This window comes from Mixophyes fleayi, chromosome 6, assembly GCF_038048845.1.
Source record: "Mixophyes fleayi isolate aMixFle1 chromosome 6, aMixFle1.hap1, whole genome shotgun sequence".
Lineage (NCBI taxonomy): Eukaryota > Metazoa > Chordata > Amphibia > Anura > Limnodynastidae > Mixophyes > Mixophyes fleayi.
In genome coordinates this window covers 214,984,446-215,005,633 of record NC_134407.1, presented here as the reverse complement: position 1 = coordinate 215,005,633, position 21,188 = coordinate 214,984,446, and the positions used below count along the sequence as shown (strand labels likewise).

Below are 21,188 nucleotides of genomic sequence, written 5' to 3'. Positions count from 1 at the left end.
AGTTAGCACACCGGTGGGTGGTATACATGTATTAGATATGTGAGTAGTGTAACTTAATCCAGCCTCAGGGAGCTTCCAGGGTTTGCATTAATTTGAGTAGTTAGGTCTCAGAAATCCTTGCTCTTACATGAAGTCTGGCCAACATCAGATAGATCAACTGGGATCTCATCCACTGTCAATCTCCCACTGGTTCTTAAGTCTCCCTAGCAGTATAAAATTGAATACAAATCTCATTGCCTCCACTTACATGTACGTGAGATGGTGGGGTATGCCCTTACCACAAAGAATAGGGACCACCCTCCTAATGTCCTCTGTACCTCTTCTTGCGGGCAGAGATGGCTTTTATATCTAAAAAACACATACTAATATAGCTGTAAATCACATCAACAATTCAAAAGATATTATTTTTTGTTCAAATTAAACAAATATACTCATGTAGGCACCATACAAAATGTAATGAGTCTTGTTTTACATTTTGCTTAGTGCATACATGGGTGTATTTTCGTTTCAGTCGAAAAAAAAAAAATATCTTTTTAATTGTAGATATTATACAGTTTTGCATGATAATTTGGTCAGTATTAGTGTCCGCCCCACAGCACAGCCGGCATGCCAGCGTCCCGACTTACTGAAGAAAGCAAAGCAAACTGTGGATGAACCACACTGGTGACTGCAGCATGGGAACCACAAAATGGCCGCCACAACATGACATCCCTTTGCTAAGCAGAACCATAGTATGGCTGTCCAAAGATGGTCACCACAGAACGGGAATTCTTTTGTCCACAGAATACAGACTGCTCTGCCCATAGAGGGAGGGAACTCCTCAAGTTACAGGAGGCTTCTGAAACAGTGTTGTCGGAAGTTACTCCAAACCTGGCTACAGAGTTTGCTGCCATCAGGCTGCACAGGAGAAGAGGAATCTGTCTGTTTGGGACTCCGACCGGCAACATGTTTGCAGTATCGAAGGGCGCAGCCCACACTGTCACAGATCCGGAGGAAGTGGCAGATATGATAAGACAATCCACATTTTACGATACCAAGTTAGCTCAAGCAACCTGGTGTTATTCTCAGTCATTTCTATGGTTATAGATGCTGCAATTTTATTACTGAATTGAAAGAGAGCAAAAGATACCAGTTACAGCATGTGACAGGCCTTGTTAATATGCCGCCTTTGGTGTCGTCCTTGCCAGCGACAGCTTTTCTAGTGGTTGTGTTTACTCCCTTGTAACCTCTCTTCATGTAAAGTCTCAGCACATCAGCTTGTTGTATAAGTTCTTGAAGGCTTCCACGTTATCTCCAGTGGACTGCTGTGTGCCCATCTATCTACATCAAATTTTGAAACAGGGTTGATGGTTCGCACCTCTGCTCTTTACTGCTTAGCTCTGCGCACACTAGGACTTACTCTCCTTTACCCTTGCAACAAAGGGCTGTTCTGCCCTGAACGTCTGATATGCACCTACTGACCAGATATATTTTGGCAGGCATCTCACTGATTCTTCTACCTGCTTAGACATCACCTTGGTCTGCAAGGTGGGAAGGATTCTCTATCTTGGCCAGGTTTGTCGCGGAGATTGGTTTAAATGAGGTATCCAACAGTCTCAGGAGAATGCTACACACAGTAAATCTCGAGGTGAATCTCCCACATTCAGCTTTTAGAAGTCCTTGATAGATTATTGGTAGGTGATGTCCCATTTGTTGCAGCACTTCTCACAAAGGTTTTGTTAGATTTCTGGTGGAGCATCTCTCCTTTCCAACAGCTTGTGCCAATGACCTCGGCCTTAAGGGTGCTTATTCTGCCATCTTGTAGAGCACCATGTTGCATGACATTTTAGAAACCGTTTGTTTGTGTAATAATAGCACTTTACACTAAGCTCCTACCTTATAGCAACTTTGGGTCTACCTGTGTCTAGCTGTCCAACATCAGGATCTTGTGGATTAAAGTAAGCAAACAGGTGTCCTACACATACAGAGCAGGTAACGGTAGAACGGGTGTAATGAGATGCAGCAGCTGTAGTGCTGCAGAGTTACAACTGATGAACTGAAAGAACACCAGATCATTTTGATTAGATATATATAATGTATTGTGTTACAGTCACTTAACTTAACTACAGACTCATCTTTCCTTTCTCCGCAACTTGACATCTCAGCATCATGTCTTCTGATCACATACATGGCAGTAATTATATTATCAATCTATAGAAACTCACCTCAATGAAAAGCTGACATTGATATGCAGACTCTCTTAACTTGTTCTCAACTGCAGTTAGGGTACAGGTAATAGCAGTCTGAAAGTTTATCTGGTTCCTCTCAGTCTAGACATGTGACTCCCATGCACATCAGGCCAGCAGTATCCTGCTCTGACCTCACACCCCGTCTTGTCATTCTTGTGATCACTGTAATTGCCCTGGTTTCTAGGTCTCTAGCTAGGGACATCTCCCTTGGGAGTTCAGCAACACTCAAGCATCAGAGCACAAAGTGGAACAGGCAAATGAACAGACCAGATTTAAACGAACCAGCATCAACCCACTGGAACCTCACAAATCAGGTCCCGCCATCGCCCTCACCGCGGCCCTCAAGGAGGTACACTCAGAACATAAGTAAAAGTGGGCAACTTATTAGATATGTAGGCAGGCACAATATTAGTTCAGGGGAATCAGAATATAATCAGTACATGATATCACATACATAGGTGATATTACCACCAGTGCTTAGGTTGATAATGTTGTGGTAATTCTCAGAAAGGATCATGGGTAATATCACATGAGATCATGCTAAGGAAGGATCATAAGTAATGTAATGTAGTACACGGGGAGGATCATGGGTAATGTCATTTCTGGTAGTTACAGGGAGGAACATGGCAGCTGGTAACACAATGATACGATGTGAGGAGAGCAGGAGTCTAATAGGAGCTGATGGCTCCTGACTCCAACACTGGGCAGATACTTTTTCCTCATCAGTTTGTACAGACAGAGGAGGGTGTAGAATAAGAGATTGTTGTAGTGACTGAACAAGGAGAATATGTGACTCTTCTGTATTTAGTGTGTATTACTCACCTGTGCTGATATCTGTAGGGATTTCCTCCTCCTTACACTGCTGATCACCCCTCACATACGTCTCTTCTTCTCCCTTTATATCTTCTACTTTAATATCAATCAGATGTTCACCCTGAGTAAATTACAAGCTAATGAAATAAAACTATAATAATGCCTGATTTAATTAAATGACCCCTCTGTGATCCGGGGAATTTTATACTTTTGAAACCAGACCATATTTCAGGTTTTCTATGTATCGTTTTTAGCAATAAAATTACTCTAACCCAAGTAAGTTTCAACAATAATCAATCAACTAGTTCTCCTAAGAACAGGGCTAACAAGTATATGTAAGTTATGTGAGGTAAAAGTTTTAGGGTCTCTCCCATTATAACTTCAACTTTAATATTAATCAGGGCCTCACTATAAATGACCCACAAAACAATAACAAAATAATTAATGAACTGAGATTAAACAGAAGAATATTACATTATAAGATCACTACAACTTGTCTAGAGATCATATATAGTAGAGTCACATTTGTATTATGGGATTTGTTGAGACCCTCAATTCCATCTACCTGAGGGATATTGTGAGTTTCCTCTATATGATCCTGTGAATAAAGAGGACGAGGATATCTGTCTGAGGTATTTCTGTCACTAGATCCATCTGTAGGAAACACACAATAGCTGAATTATTCATATGTAATTATCTCAAAACTCCATTCTCCTTTACAATAATCAAAGAGATCCCTCTTACCCGGTGAGGTGAGGGGCAGATGATTCTCCATGATCACGTCCTTGTAGTGACCCTTATGTCCCTCTAAATACTCCCACTCCTCCATGGAAAAATAGACAGTGACATCCTGACACCTTATAGGAACCTGACACACGCAATGATACAGTCATCACCCAGACACATCCCCTGGTGTTACTGTATAATGTCCCATTCCCAGCAGTCACCTCTCCAGTCAGCAGCTGAATGATCTTGTTGACGAGTTCTAGAATCCTCTGGTCATTGTTTCTCTCATGTATCAGTGAGTGAGGTGGAGGCTCCGTGATGGGGCTCTGGGTCCTGCTCAGTCCTGCTGTCACATGAGGACGGCTGGTAGGTGACACACCAGACTTCTTCTAACCCTGTGTATTAAAGAGGAAACAATCAGCACAAAGAGTAGATGCAATTCACTTTTTCACAGATCCATCACTTAAGGCTATAATGCTAAAATAAACATATATTCTCACTAATTAATGGTCTCAGAAAGCCAGACTGAGAAATGCTTAAAGCAGCACTCCCAAGTAGGGGGCTGCTGTACAAAGCCATTATTCTCGAAGCTCCATGGTTCATCTCACACCCCTGGCCAAAAACTGGAGCTGTGTGATGCTGCAGAGGGTGCGTGTGAGGGTGTGTGTGTGGGAGGGAGGGGGGATTAATGATTGCATGAACCAGTAACAGAAAACAATCTATGTGATTTGCCCATCTGCTGCTATTTTAAAGTGGTGAACAGAAATAACTTCCGTGATTATCTGGGAGTACAGCTTATAATCTATGGATCAATGGGAGATTGATACATGAGGGTAAGTGCCACATATTGCATATTGGTGCAGCCAGATTGCAAACTTAGAAGGTGCTTAGTTGGCTATATGATCCAGTCACACAGAAACATTGGTCAGTGGGTCAGAGAGTTTTTGTCTTGTGTGAACTGTGTAATCAGTGGTAACAGGGTACCCTACGGAGGTTAAGGAATTTTATAAGCATACCCGAAGAGGTGGTTTTTTAGAGAACGCTTAAAGGTTTGAAGACTAGAGGAAAGTCTATTATGCGAGGAAGGGCCTTCCACAAAGTGGGTGCAGCCTGAAAAAGTCCTGGGGTAAATGTATCAAGCTAAAAGTTTTCTGGCTGGTTTGAAAAGTGGAGATGTTGCCTAAAGCAACCAATCAGATTCTAGCTATCATGTTGTAGAATGTACTAAATAAATGATAGCTAGAATTTTATTGTTTTTTTAAAACCCGACGGAAAACTCTCAGCTTGATACATTTACTCCCTGGAAGAGGGAATGGGAGCGGAAAATGTGGGATGATGAGAAACGTAGATCTTGTGCAGAGCGGAGGTGTTGAATTGGGAGATATTATGAGACAAGTGAAGAGATGTACGTTGGTTCAGTTTTGTTGTATGTTAATATAAGTATTTTATATTGGATTTGGTAATAAACAGGCAACCAATGCAGAGACTGACAGAGCGGCTCAGCAGTGGAAGAAAGATTTGCAAGGAAAATCAATCAAGCCTCTGCGTGCAAAATACATTGAAGGGGTTAGAGTCTGATTCAGGAAAGAACAGTAAGGATGGTATTGCAATAGTCAACGCAGGAAAGTGCTTTAATTAAACTTCATAGATGTAACGGACAAAAAAGTGGGACATACCAGAGCTGCCATGAGTCCTTTGAGGAAACAAAATTACCAAGTAAACATCATTTATTTCCTCTTTGGACTCCCTGGCAGCCCTAATGAATGGGATGTAGACAAGCAATGACAACAAACATAGGGTGGGCTCAAGAAGTGACACCAATAATGAAATGCAATCATTGTATTGATCTATAGTCTGAAGGATTCTTCTTTCATACGGAGCATCCTAAGAAAACAGGCAATGTCTTGTAAGGGTGTGAAGTAAACTAGTGCAGAATCCTAGACACCTCAAGACTGATCCTCTTATAGGTCCTGCAGGCAAGAAAAACATTGAAGTGGCAACCTAGAAAGAAAACCTAAAAATACAATGAGGCTGTGCTGCCACTAGAACGTGTAGCTAGGCCTCCGGTAAGTCTATAGATGTCAGAAAGCTCTTCTAGTGCTTTGATAATAGGACTTATGGATTTCATGTGAAAATGCTTTATCTGTATGAACAGATTGAGTTTTCGCAAGTTGAGGACAGTCCGTAATCACCCTGTCTGCTGCTCTACCAGAAAAAGTGTGCAGTAGAAACCGGAATCTCTTTGGTTGACAGGAAATAATGAAGTCACCTGTTTTTCTATCAGTGTCTGCAGACTGCTGCACAATGCTTTTATCTGCACTGAGGAGGTTAAACTTTTGGATTTTACAAAGATGTCTGTCCGGAGTATTTCACTGAACTCTATCTTGTAACCTTTCTATACAATGTCTAGAACCCAAAGATCTGGGTAGTTATACCCCATTCATACTGCACCAAAATGCCAGGTTTTTCCTGGGTCGAGCTGAAACGACCCGGGTCTTGGTGCAGTATGAATGGTACAAGTCCAAAATCCCGGGTCTAAAAACCCGGGTCTTCAACCCAGGATTTATCGAGGGGTAATTCCCGGGTCGGACCCGGGTCGCCTGCACTATGAATGGTGCACAGAAAACATGCTGATTGGCTGTCTGCCTGTCTCTGGAGGATGATGTCATCGTTGGAAGCCCGTGGAACATTGTAGAAGCTTTCTAGGAGAGATGGTGGATGGTGTTCTCAAGCTAAAGCTGAAGCAGAAGCGTTTTTGTACTGAGAAAATTGCTTTTATTAGTTTGCAAAAACAGTGTTTATTTACAGCAATAATGACACACTGGATGGAGGAAGAGGTGCGTGAGCTGCTGAATGTCAGAGGGGAGGAAGAAATTAGAAGGCAAGTGACTGGGACTGTGAAGGATGCCACAGTGTACTACAACAACGCCAAAATACTCACTCAACGTGGCATAAAGAGGACACAGCAACAAGTCCTGAACAAATTGAAGTCCCTGAAGAAGCAGTACACTAAAGTCCATGACCACAACAGGCGCAAAAGTGTCGCTGAAAGAATGGACTGGCCCTTTTATGACCAGTGCAACATGGTCTTTGGACATTCTCCTCTGACAAATCCAATTGCATTGTCATCTTCTAGCAATGTGGATGCGGCTATACCAACACCACCAGAGAGCACACAGACAAGCGAGACCGCAACGATAATAATAGAAGATTCTATTGAAGACACCCCAGAACTGGAGTGCTCTGCCACAACAGATGACACCAACATGTCTTGGGAGGAATTGAACGATTCACAGCCATTCCCTGCTGCGCAAGTCGTTACAGAGACTTTGCAAGAAACGCAGCCAGAACCAGTGCCAGTGTCAAAGTCTACGCCAGGTCCCAGTTTACGCTCCAACAGTAAGTATCTTTAATAATCTCACATAATAACCAACCATATATACATACATATATATCTACATAATTGAAGAAAAAAAAAAATTAACTGTATAAACAAAAGTCCCAAAAACAGAGAACTATATCAACCGAAATGCAAGCCAAATACCAATAAATATATCTACATAACTAAAAAGAAAAATTATAAAATGTTTGAACATAACTGTCAAAAAAATAGAAGTATATCAACATAAATGCAAACCAAACACCAATGTTTCTACATAACTTTAAAAAGAGAACTATATCAACAAAAAGCCCAAAAGACAAATATAATACACTCCAAAGTATTAAAACATTAACACGCATATGTTGTAGTGCAAAACTACTGAGCAAGAGGGAGGAGGCCTCAAGCGCATATCAGCTTACAACACTGCTTTTTTGTTCTGCCACGTTATATATTCTAATGTATGTTTTACTGTGTTTTTTCTACGTACAGTTTACAACGTTCCAAAAAAACGCAAAAGGCTCAACAAAATGGACCAAGCAACTAAAACAATGAAAACTGTCATGATGGATCAACTGCGGGAGATGGACAGCACCATGAGGGAACACGAGAATACACAACTGCAGCGTTTCATGGACAATGAGCGGGAACTGCAGGACTCTTTCCTCATGCAAATCATGAACATGCAGGAACGCGTGTTACGCGAAAATCGTGAGTGTATTATGGGATTCATGGACAGACTCCTCTCACGGGTGCAGGCACCTCCTCCAAGTCCTTACTATTATGACGGACATTATCCTATGTACAAGCGGGGGCAACCCATGTTAGGCAACAATAACCCTCCAAACCCGGTACAGAATACACAACATGCTCAACCTATGGGTAACCCCAACATAGAATACCCACCGGGTTTTCCACTCCAAACCACTCCACAACCAGAAATGCCACAATATAGGCAATTGTAATAATCATGTTTTATGGTCACATGTTTCACTGTTAATTGTTATCATGTATGTTACGTGTGATCTGGAATCACACCGTTAGCTTCTCATATATATATATATATATATATATATATATATATATATATATATATATATATATATATATAACCTGAAAAGCAAATTTGCACTTACTGTTTGGGCACATTTGTGTCTTGGGTTTACTACTTATGTATATATTTTTTTTTTTTCTACATGCAAGTAAGCACTTTTATATTGTGTCATTTTATATTTTGTTGTGAAGAGACATATGAGGAAATATGTACAAAACAAAATACAATATGTGAAATAAACATATATTTTTTAATTTTACATTTGTGTGGTACATTCAAACAAGTGAGAACAAATTGGCAGTAGGGTGGTCCTAATAAGTTCAGCAGAGGTATTGGTGCGCTCTCCTTCAAAAGTACTGGAGTCCACTGACAGCACTGGCATTTCAGATTCCTGCACATTCCACTCAGGTAGAAATTGGTCTTTTTGAAGTTCACAAATGTTATGTAAAATACAGCAAGCAGCAACCACGTGGGGCACAAGCTTGGTGTCAATGTCAATGCGCTTCAATAGACAGCGCCAACGTCCTTTCAAGCGCCCAAAAGCATTTTCCACCACCATCCGAGCAGAGCTGAGGGTATGTGTAAAACGGATCTGTTCCTGAGACAGGTGATGTTGCTGAGTGAACCCCTTCATCAGCCAGCGCCTCAAAGGGTAAGCAGCATCCCCAGTGATGTGTACCGGTATCTCCACACCATCAACAAACGTAGATTTCTGTAAATAAAAACATGCAGTTTCACGTCACCATGTTTAAAATATTGGTCAAATAACGCAGTACACTTGGTACTATATGGTGAATATGAATTTTGCAAGTGTTACATCTGTATATAAAAAGGGGCAGTAAATACATACAATATTGATAGCAAACAATAGTATATAAGCTTCAATTACAAATACATCATACAACATTACACCGATATTTACCTCTCTAGGGAACAGCCAGCCATCTTGTCTTTCCTCAGCAATTTGGTAAAGGTCCGAATTTGCTAGAACTCTGGCGTCATGGGAACGTCCAGGCCACCCAATGAAAACATCTGTGAAACTAACATAAAAAAATATAAATATGTTTTACAATACGCATTACACATGGCACAGTCACATAAAAAAACCCATAAAAAATGCTTACCAATAGTTGTGGTCAACCACAGCCTGCAGAATGATGGAATGCCAGCCTTTTGCGGTTGTAGTAATCTGCATGGTTGTCTGTGGGGGCAATGATGGGGATGTGTGTCCCGTCTATGGCTCCAGCACACTGTGGAAACCCACGCTTCAGGAATTCTGCAATTGTATCATCCAGGTGCTGACCTTGCGGTAAGGAGATGAAGCGATGATACAGGGCGTCCAGCAATGCCGTGGTGACTTCATGCACTAGAGTGCACACCGTGGATATCCCCACTCCAAACAAGCAGGAGATTGTCCGGTATTCTCCAGGGGTAGCATACCACCACAACACAATAGAAAGGCGCCTACATGGTGGAATAGGTTTCCCAAAGTTAGTGGCCTTCCTAGAAAGTGCTGGTGTAATAAGGTCCAGCACATAGTTAAATGTCCCACGTGACATTCTGAAGTGTTGCATCCACTGCTGTTCCTCAAACGCTTCCACAGTAGACCAGAAAGCTTCTCCGTGGCTACGCTCTCTGGCACGCATGGTTCGGTTACTGGCAGCACTGAATCTCAAAATTGAGGCAATGCCGGCCCTGAGAAACGCTCTCCTCCTGCGCATATACAGACACCGAGTTTTCTTCTGTTGTGCCATAAACTTCGCCTTCCTCCTCCTGAACTGGGACTGTGCAAGAGTGCACAGTGTCAGCAGCTGCAGCAAACTCTCATTTGCTGCATAAAACATCAAAAAAATACTAGTAAACATGAACTCTGGGCTACACAAAAGTGAGTCGTCAGCCATGATGAAAAGTAATGTGGTAAACAATCACCACCCACTTTAGCATCATCTTTATGCGTCAACAAACCAGTCACCTTTCAATGACATCACCGTTTTTCAGCCACTGAAAACTGCTCTGGTGATGACTCCCACAAATTGCCAGGGCACAGACTTGTGCACTATGAATGGGGTCAACCCGGGAAATTCCCGGGTCCGAGGTGCAGTATGAATGGTGTTTCTGAGCTGGGACGCTCTGAGACCCTGCAAAAACCCGGCTTCAAAAACCCGGGATATTGCAGGGGCGGCAGTATGAAAGTGGTATTAGTGTAATTCTATACTGTAGACCCCACAGTACACTATAGAGATTGTATCGGGCACAAATCATTAAGATTAATTTGGTCTAAATCTTTATTCCTTTATTACTCCCAAACGGCTCAGAATACTGGTTCTGGTGCAATACCGTCTTGCTTCTTTACAGTGCTGACATGAGTAAGAAGACATTTACTTGTTGTGACAAAAGTGATATTAAATGTCTATTTTGTGTATATGGAAAAGCAGGACAGTGAGAGGGAGTAAAATATAATATACATTATTATATAATATTAATCCTCCTGGAAATTATTTAAAATGTGACTGATGCATATGGAGAAAAAAGACAGTAACAGAGAAGGAATATATAATATACTATAATATAAAATATCATCCCAACCTTCCACCTAGCCCTCATCTCCTCCGCTCGTTCTCCCCTCTCCTACCTGGTCCCCTTTCCTCTCCCCCTTGCATAACTGCCTCCCTATCATGCCTGTTTCGTCCACCCTCCTTTAGGATGTAAGCGCGAATGAGCAGGGCCCCTCTCCCCTCCTGTCTCCTTACCCGTTCTTCTGCTCTGTATTTACTCCATTTGTCTGCCCGAAGCTTCTGAAGCATTAGTACTTTGTGTTTACTGTTCTGTACTGTTCCACCCTGTATGGTTTACTGATTGTACTATGTACGGCGCTGCAGATACCTTGTTGCGCCTAACAAATAAAGGATAATAATAATATATACAGATGTCTGAGAGATGTCTGGAGACCCCTCACCCAACAAATAGAGAAGATTCATCAGTAATATCCCTACAGGGATTACATAGAGGACACATCACATAGTGACCCTTCCCCAGGTCACCAGAGTCTGCTCCACCTGTCCTATAATGAAAGTCTGCCCCATGTATATATAACAACATGACATCAAACACTGCTCCACCTGTATTATTATAAGAGGACAACAGATTATACACCTGTGATTATATTAGTATAATGATGTCACTAACACCTGATTCCAGTAAAAACAAGACGTCCCCGCTGCTTCCTCCTCACTCACCCACGGAAACGTTACAGAGAACTCCCGGTTACTACAGTACATTGAATTTCCGATCAAAAATGAGCTTCAACAAAATAGCCGCCGCCGTGTGCAGAGACAGAGTTCCGAAACAGGAGGCAGAGCTTCCTCTAAACAGCTAGTGAGAGGGGCGTGTCTATGCAAATGAGGGGAAGGGATTGTATTTTCCTACGTTAGGAGCAGCACGTGTCTTATTCCCACGTGACCAGTTCTAACCTCCAGCGTATCTACACACACCGACTGCAGAGGGGCGGGGCTATGCAAATGAGGGCTGTGACTTCAGGGTAAAGGATTGTATTTTTCTTACATATATATGTTGTGAGCAGCACATTTAATTTACTATATCATTTTAATTTTTCTTTTCTATATTAAATATTTTATGTTGGAGGAATCAAGACTCTGAATGAAAGTGAATTGAAGATCAATCAAGATAGATGGAGACACTCTGTTCATTGTAATTAAGGGGTCTATGTTATTGGTGGCAGCGACTATCATTTTGCATCGACGCCTAGTGCAGGGATACTAAATGTAGTAACGTCACTATTTACATGCAGCACTTATGCACACTTATCACTTTTTTGCACGGATTTCAGTTGGTTTGATTTTCGTTTGCACGTTTTGGGTTTGGGTTTAACCCTAAGGGGAACCCCTCTCCCTCAGTCCTCTGAGACTCTCTCCTTATGGGGAGGGTTGAAGAACAAGTCCCCCGGGAAAAGCTTCGGCCGACCTCGGGATAAAGGGGACTGCCCGAGCCTTGCTCTCTGAGGAGTCTTATAGCTCCGAGGGTCGGGGAGTAAGGCGAAGGGGTGTCCGAAGAATCTCTTTATCCCAAAGAGGCCTTTTTGGCTTTGGGGGAGAGGGAGCAACGGGGCCCTTTCCTTTTTGGGAAGGGTCTAAGTCCCAAGCCCCCAGCACTGTTTTTTCACAGCACTGGGTGATTTGGAACACACACCTCGAGCTTCAATAAAAAAACAAAAAAAAACCATCACAATTTACCATGGCAGAGCTCATTGGTGAGATCCCCCTATAAACCATATAAAACACTTATGCTGGCTTCCTCCGATGACAATAGCTTTTAAAGGCTGGAGGAGAAAAGTGAAGCTTGTTGGTAATTTGAGTCAGATTGCAGTCCCTATAGGGGTCTATGGGGACTGTGGTAACCAGCAGAAAATAGGTTATGGCAGCAGAAAGTAAGAGCTCCTATGTCATACTTGCCAACTCTCCCAGAATGTCCGGGAGACTCCCGCATTTTGCGAGAGTCTCCCGGGCGAGTGTGGCAATATCCCGAATTCTGCCCACTTCACTAGGAAGTGCCCCACTTCCCAGTGAAGTGGGCAGAATTAGATCCCAAACGCTGCGATCCCCGGTGAATCACGGCTTCGAAATGATGCAATTTTGGATGCCCCGCCCATCTCACGCCCACCTCCACTGGCTGGCTCCTGGAAGAGAGCTGAAGAAAGTCGGTAAGTATGTCCTATGTTCTTCTGTTTATATTGTTTAAAAATACCTCCCAACCGTCCAGATTGTTCTACCAACAGGTGGAATATTCTAACTTGTTCTCTCCTCAGCACTGTGCACTGATGAGGCCAGGCATATTTAGTGCCATCCTTGGTGTCTAGGAGGCCCTGGAACAGTGCAGTCTAAGGCTTTTGATCGGGTAAACCACAAATATCTCTGGGCTGTGTTGAGCAGGTGTAGTCTTCCAGCGAGATCCATCAGTTGGCTCCAAACTATTTACAGACTAGCGGCTAGCTAATATAATACCCTGCAAATCACAGGTATATTACTGCATGCACTCATTAAGAAAACTTCATCTTCCAAAGTGCCTCTGGAAAGTTCATTGCAAATTGCATCTGCCATTTTGGGGGGGACAAACTGCAAACTAGAGCCCCAGACTGCACTAGAAGCATGCAGAGGTTAGACAAGGCAACAAGTTACAAAAAGCCAGCGAAAATTGGGGAATTTGGAGACAGAATGTACTAAAAGGCTCCAGGATATTCTTGGGGAAAGGGGGAGGAGCCAAACATGGACTGCTGGAGGCTAGTAGGTGGTTGCTCCGAGTTGTGCTGTGTGAATGCTGCCTGGGACCATGGAGGATCTACCCACAAGGAGTCACTGAGTGCTGTTGCTAAACTATTGCCTTGAGGGATGTATAAGCTAAAGTTCCAGCTTTAAAAGCCAGTCCAGAAGGAAACATATTTGGAGTAAAGCTCATCAGATGTCAGCAGGGTTTATATGAAGACAGATAAGTTTATATTCTATTTTGCCTTGAACATACCAAGTTATTAAAGTGAAACAAGTAAGACATCAAGCTGTGTTTTTCAAACCTCTGGCTCGGATTCTAACATTGCTATTATTATTATTATTACCGTAGATTTTTAAGGCGACACAGTGCTCCGCAGTGCCGTACAGTAGAGAAAACAGTACATACATAAAACAGGGCCATACAAAGTAGTGCTTCAGAGTGGAGATTAGGACACTTGTGAGGGTACATTAGTGTGAATAGTGTTATAGGGGATAAGGTCACCTCTAAAAACTAGATGACTTATCAAAGAGCGTCTAAAGATTTGAAGGCTGTGGGAAAGTCTGATTGAGCATGGTAGGGAATTCCATAAGTGGGAAGCAGCACGGGAGAAGTCTTGTAGGAAGGAATGAGAGGTGGTTACCAGAGACAAGGTGCAGGTTAGAGGTAGATCTAAGAGGGCAGGAGGGAGAGTATTTTGAGTGGTGTCAGGAATGTCAGATAACAGGAGGTTGCAATAGTCAAGATGGGAGATGATGAAAGAATGGATAAGAATTTTGTTAGCATGTTGAGTAAGAAAAGGGCATATTCTGGCAATATTTTTAAGGTAGAGTCGACAGGACTGGGAGAGAGTCTGGAAGTGAGGAATAAAGCAGAGGGTGAAGTTAAGTGTGACACCAATGTAGCAGGCTTAAGAGACTGACGAAATTGTGGTGTTATTGTGTAACGGACTTACCTAATTCCCCGCCGCTCCGTCCGGAAGCCGCACTTCCGCATCCAGGACCACGTGACCGCACCCGGAGGCGGTCACATGACCTCAACCTAGAGGCGGGGATTTTAAATCCCTGTCAGGATAAAAACCTCACTCTGACACTCGCTGAGTGTCAGAGCAACACTTACCTGTTCCTGGCTCCTGCTCTTCGTGGATTGCTGTGTCTTCCAGTCTCCAGTGTCTTCCTGTGTGCTGATCTCTGCCTGACTACCCTGGCTCTCCTATCCCTGTGTACCGACCCGGCTTGCTGACCATTCTTCTGTTCTTGTGACCCGTGTACCGAACCTGGCTTGTTGACTCCGAGTTGCCTTCTGATTCTGCCTGACTCCATTCCTGTGTACCGAACCGGCTTGTCTGACACCGCTACCTCCGCTTCACTCCGCTGTATTACATCTTGGGGCGAACCTGAGGACCGCGACCTGCGACTCCTGGCAGCGAAGCCCACCCCGCCTTGCGGCGGTTCTTGGCGAACACCGGGGAGATCGTTAGACTCCGCACCTCAGGTAAGCCAGCGCTAATCAAGATTAGTAGTAGAAGTATCCAGAATCTGTTACATATTGATAGTGAGGGAGATTTGAGGGCAGGTGGTGATTCTGGCAGGAGGGAAAATAATAAGCTCTGTTTTGGACATGTTGAGCTTTAGGTAGTGTTGGGACATCCATGTGGAGATAGCAGAAAGACATTTGGTTACACGAGATAGTACAGAAGGAGAGAGGTCAGGGGAAGAGATGTAGATTTGGGTGTCATCAACGTAGAGGTGGTATTGGAAGCTGAATGAGCATATTAGTGCTCCAAGAGAAGAGGTGTACAATGAAAAAAGTAAAGGGCCAAGAACAGAGCCTTGTGGGACCCCAACAGATAGTGGGAGTGGAGGGGGGGATGTGTGAGAGGTAGAAACACTAAAGGAGCGGTTTTATAGGAAGGAAGTGATCCAGGAAAGAACTGTGTCACGAAGGCCAATTGAGTGAAGGTTGTGTAGGAGAAGAGGGTGATCAGTGTCAAAAGCAGCAGAGATGTCGAAGAGAATGATTATGGAGAAATGACCATTAGACTTTGCAGGAAGTAGATCATTGATCACTTTTGTGAGAGCAGTTTCAGTGGAATGTTGGGGGCAAAAGCCTGATTGCAGAGTCGACAATGGAATTAGAGGTGAGAAAATGAGACAGGCGTTTGTACACTTATTGCTCTAGTAGTTTGGTGGCAAAGTGGAGGAGAGAAATAGGATTGTAGTTGGAGAGAGAGGCTGTATCGAGAGATGGTTTCTTTAGAATTGGTGAGATGAGCATGTTTAAAGGAGGATGGAAATGTGCCAGTGGAGAGAGACAGGTTGAAGAGGTGAGATAGAGATAGGAATGCAGTGGAGGAGATGGAGCGGAGAAGTTGGGAGGGAAAAGGGTCAGGGGGACAATTTGTAGGGTGAGATGATGAGATGAGTGCAGAGACTTCGAGCGTAAGTCATTAAGGAAAGTAAGGCAAAAAAAGGAGTAAATGTTCTCCAGGACAAACCATGTTACAATGCAAGGGGTGCAAATTAGTTTATTATTTTGCACATAAGTTAAATTCTGGCTGTTTTTTCATCTAGCACACAAATACTTAATAGTTTTATTTTTACACTGAAATTTAAAAGTAGATCTAGAACATGCCCTATCCCAAATATAAATCTGTCCCCACATATTAAATTCACCTCCCCCTCCAATGCAATATGGTTTTGCCAAGGTGCAAAAATACTCAATTTTTATGCTTACTTTATGCCTCAGGCCCTTCATCTTCAGTTACTGGAAAGAATGAATTAAGGGTGACTGGGGAGTGTAGGTAAAGGTGAGTGGAGTGAGTGGAATTTGGCATGAGGAAATATCTTGTCGAATGGTGAGGATTTTGTCTTTGAAATAGGTGGCAAAATCATGGGCTTTGAGGTAGGAAGGGGGAGGAGGTTCAGGTGGGCAGCGAAGTGAGTTGAAGGTGGCAAAGAGGCGATGTGGGTTAGAAGACTAGGTGGATATAGAGATTTGAAGAATGTTTATTTGGCTGTTTACAGGGCAGTGCTGTAAGATAAAAGGATGAATTTATAGTGGAGGAAATCAGGATAGGAAACAGATTTTCTCCAGTTGTGCTCTGCAGTGCGGGAGCCCTTTTGCAGGTAGCGGGACTGCTTGTTGTGTCATGGTTGGGGTTTGGATCGTTGGAAACTATATGTAGTAGCTGGAGCTGCATTGTCTAGGGCTGAAGTGTGTGTTTTGTTATAGAAAGAGGAAGCCTGATTAGTACAGGACAATGCAGTCATTGGAGAAAATGGCTGTTTTAGTGAAGATGAGAAGTGGATTGGGTTAGGAATACTTACGTTTCGTTGTGTACCTGTGGATTTGGGTGCAGGGGGAAGGGCATGAGGTAAGGTGAGGCTGAAGGTAAGGAGGTTGTGGTCACAGAGTGGGAAGGCTAAATTGGAGAAACTAGAGATGGAGCAGTAGCAGGAGAAGACAAGGTCAATGGAGTGCCCATCACAGTGGGTGGGAGATGAGGTCCATTGGGAGACACAAAAGGAGGAAGTGAAAGAAGTTTAGTGGCAGAAAAGACAGTGGAATTATCAATGGGAATGTTGAAATCGCCAAGTATGAGAGTAGGCAGGTCAAAGGATAGGAAATAAGTGAGTCAGGAAGCAAAGTTGTAAAATAATTGGGAAACTGCGCCCTAGGGGGCGATAAATAACAGCAACATGAAGGTGGAGAGGATAAAATAGATGGATAGTGTGGACTTCAAAGGAAAAGAATGAGAGAGAGGGTTCAGAGGGAATGACTTGGAAGGTGCAGGTTGGAGAAAGTAGAGTACCTACTCCACCACCTTGTTTGTTTCCGGGTCTCAAAATTAATGTTTTACCCAGACTCCTGTATTTTTGACAGACACTCCCAATCCATGTACCTAACACATCCGCAAACACTTGCAACAAACCCTCTTCAAATTTATTTGGGCAGGCCGCAAACCAAGATTGCGGATGCGTATTCTCTTCAAACACCAGACTTCAGGTGGCCTGGGACTACCGAACTTAATAAAATATTATCAAGCTATGCACCTGCACATTGCATCCTTTGGCACTCACCAAACCACCTATGGGTTTATACCCACATAGTCAGACCTATTACAAGTATATTCCCCATATTCCTTGCTTTGGATATCCCCACAACATAGAACTAAACGCCTAGCTCAACTCTCCACAGCGAGATTCTCTACATTAATGTGGGATCGAATGACTCGGACCTATGCTTTGTGCTCCACTTATCCTTTATTAGTGCCTTTATGGAATAAGGCACACTTTGCCCCATGTATGCATCACAAAATATTCCACCACTAGACCCAACATATTATACTCTTCGTCTGGGATATAGCCTCTATGCGTCTTTTCCCCTCATTCTCGGAACTCAACACAAGATTGGACCTATCGTATAAGATTTTTTTTACCAATATCTTCAGATAAGACATTCCCTGCAAATTCTGTTTCCTTCAGATCAATGATCCACACTGGAGTCTCTGTGTGGCGACTCTCCCTCCACAAAAGATCTCATATCTACATTATTTCCACTGATTAATAATCACAATCTATACCATATTTCCGAACTCTACAAATCAGTGCTGGAGAGGATGAGGTTGTCCAGGTACCCTGCTGCATGTTTGGGGGTCCTGCCCAAAAATAAGACCCTATTGGCAATAAGTTTACACTCTCATTACCTCAATGACACAGATCAACATGCCTGACTCTCCGTTATTCTCTCCAGGCCAAATACACCACGGCCAGTGTAAAAATTGATTAGGCATAACTTAAATGCTGCAAAGTGCTTAATAGCAGCAGATTGGAAGAATGTTTCTCCCCCTTCACTCTCAGCAACTATAAATAGTATTTGGTCATTCTACCACCTGGAAAGCATTACTGCCACCCTAAATAGCACACCAATTAACTTCCAAAATACTTGGACTCCCCGAACAAGTTATTATGAAGATGAGCCTCCATTAACCACCGATTGACATCCCTCAAGTATCCTGGACCTAAGCTTTGGGCTACCTCGCTAACTGAAAAGCCATCCACTAATAAGCTACCACCCACGTTATTATTTTTAGATATCTCACAAACTCCCCCGACCCCTAATAGCTGTAAACCCTTGACCGCTTGCCACCTCATCCCTAATTTTCCCACTCCTTCTTAGTCTTCTCTCAAAACAAGTTATAATGCTGATAGCTCCTCAAACAGCTAACAATAATCTGTCTCCTCTTTCAATTAATTTTTACTTTTATTACTATGTAATATTGTTAATTGAATGCAATAAAATTGCTGTGTTTTCTTGTTAACTTGTAAAAGACAATAAAAATGTACTTTTCAAATAAAAACAAGATTTAATTTATACTTCCTTAAGCAGGGATGCCTATATACAGTGTAAGTTGTGTTTATACTTGGCTTTTTTTTTTTTAATACTTTTTTATTAGAAACATCTTACGCTGAAAAAGCATTACAAGATCTTTGTCACACTACGCTCCCCAGGTACCTCTACCTGAGCCTCTTAACACTGACTGTCACTTTAACTTCTGTTATAGTGCAGACTATTGGTCATGGTCTGCACCTGTGATCATTACACCTGTGTGCTGGTCAGTGTTACTATTGGTCAGTCTCCCTTTATAAGGCCCTTCCCTTCTTTCTCGCATTGCTGGTTGTTCAAGTCATATCTGTTGTCTCTGGTGGGATGGCTGTTCCACTGCCCATGGGAAACGCTATGATCTACACACCTGTTACCGGCTGACCTGCATTGCTGACTACTGTTACCTGTTCCATAATTCGTGGTAAGCTGTCGTGTTCATCGCTGCGGTTTGTTGGATTCCTTCAATCTCTGCACGACTGTTCCACTATCCGTGGTAAAGCTGATATTCATCGATGCTGTGTGTTCATCGCTGTAGGATGCTGGACTGTCTTGATCTCTGCATACCTGTCCCACTGCTGGTGGTAAACGCTATGATCCACATCTATTATCTACTTAGCCTGCATTGTTGATTACTGTTATCAGCTTCACAATCTGTATCAAGCTGTGTCTATCGTGGCTGAGAATGTTCTGGACTTTGTTGATTCTTGTGCCTCAAGTGTACTTCCATTGGAGAAACTGATTATTGCATGTGCAGCTTGTACAAAGTCTGCATTGAACTCTTGTATTAATGTTTATAATAAAACGGTAATCCTCGTTACCATCATTTGATGTCCGAATTGGATCATTCCTCTGCTATGTAATTTGTTCTCAGCTGTCGCATTGGGAGCTTTCCTGGAGGGCCGCGACCTGCAAAGAGGGAGCCACTGAAGCCCATATTTCCTTGTGGGAAGCCCTGGTGAAAACCTCCCATTTTGTTAGACTCCGCTCCTCCAAGTAAATTTTAGTCAATACTCATTGAGACAGCAGGATCTCACTCAATTATTTGTGAGCTAACCTGACAATCTTGAGAGGTACATCAGTAACAAAGTATACATTTTTAGACATAGCAGTGTGTAAAACACTCTCACAGTGCTTTTGCAAATGGAAGTTAACTATGTATCTATCTGGTGCTATGAAGATGTTGTTTTTAACACTTTAAACTATAAGGTTGGGGGGGTAATAAGATGGCTGAAAGAAGAAGAGGGAGAGGAAGGGAACCTGGGGAGGGATGGGGAATTGAAGGTTCACGCATCAGGTAGGAAAGGATTAAACTTGTCTAGTGGTTCTATTCCACGCCCAATTTCTACTAGAATTGAAATAAAGGTTGGTTATGATAAGAAGTCCATAGGGACCAGACTTTATAGAAGGACACGGAGGAGACCCTCAGTAAACTAGTGATGTGTTCTATCTGGTAGGTGTGCCAGACTCGATTACAGGCCATTGGAAGTGTTGGTGGGCTGGGCCTTTTCCAGGAGGCAGGCTGTACTGGGTGATCATCATCACCCAGTACAGCCCCCTTGAAAGACACCAATTGCATTTCCCTATTCTGACTCATTATGAAAGCAGCAACACTGCCCATCTAACAAGTCACAGCATTCTTGCCAAACACCTCACTCTGTGTTTGCAATATATCACTTGACAAGGCTTCACACAACATTTCCCCAACAGAATCTTCTACCACTATACTTTCACATATCTGTTTGGATTCTATGTATTCCTTATCTGTAGTGAATATGTATTAATTTGCTAGATAAGTCTCTCCTCTCACAGACAGCATGTTAAATTTCTTTATGGGTAAAACAAACCCCTCTCATTTCTGAACTGCATCCCTCTGTGCAGACTCCTACTAAATCACATATAAACAGTTCAAATTTGTGTGAATAATGTCTGCATGCAATAATTCACTGCACCCTTTCTTAACCTCTTTGCAGCAATTGAACACATTTTTTACAGTTTTTAAAGCTTTTTTGCAATTTTTTCCAGTTTGCAATTACTCAATGCAGGTATTACTTATTCAGATTTACAATTTTTCTACCTTTATAAAACATGTTTCTAGTATGACAGACAAACTACCAGTGTGATTAACTGAACATAAATCTCCCTCACTCTCGGGTGAACCAGTGACACACAGTCTTCTAGATCGTTCACAAATCTCTTATAAACAGAGATTAACCTTTTCAAACTTTGCCAAGCAGCGCCATTAAATGTTCCAAGTTGAATGAGGTTCTTTCGGTTTCAAAGAGTTAATGACTCATGAATGCAAGATTTATTGTGACGTTTACCT

General features: G+C 42.7%; 1 protein-coding gene across 1 annotated transcript in view; it reads right to left on the bottom strand.

Annotated features, from left to right (window-relative positions):
* LOC142095476 (uncharacterized) overlaps positions 1 to 21,188 on the bottom strand; it is a 92,571-nt gene that overhangs the window by 52,340 nt on the left and 19,043 nt on the right. Inside the window, exon 3 of the mRNA XM_075178421.1 lies at positions 3,051 to 3,162. Within this exon, the coding sequence (XP_075034522.1) occupies positions 3,051 to 3,162 (112 nt within the window). The remainder of the gene's footprint in view (positions 1 to 3,050; positions 3,163 to 21,188) is intronic.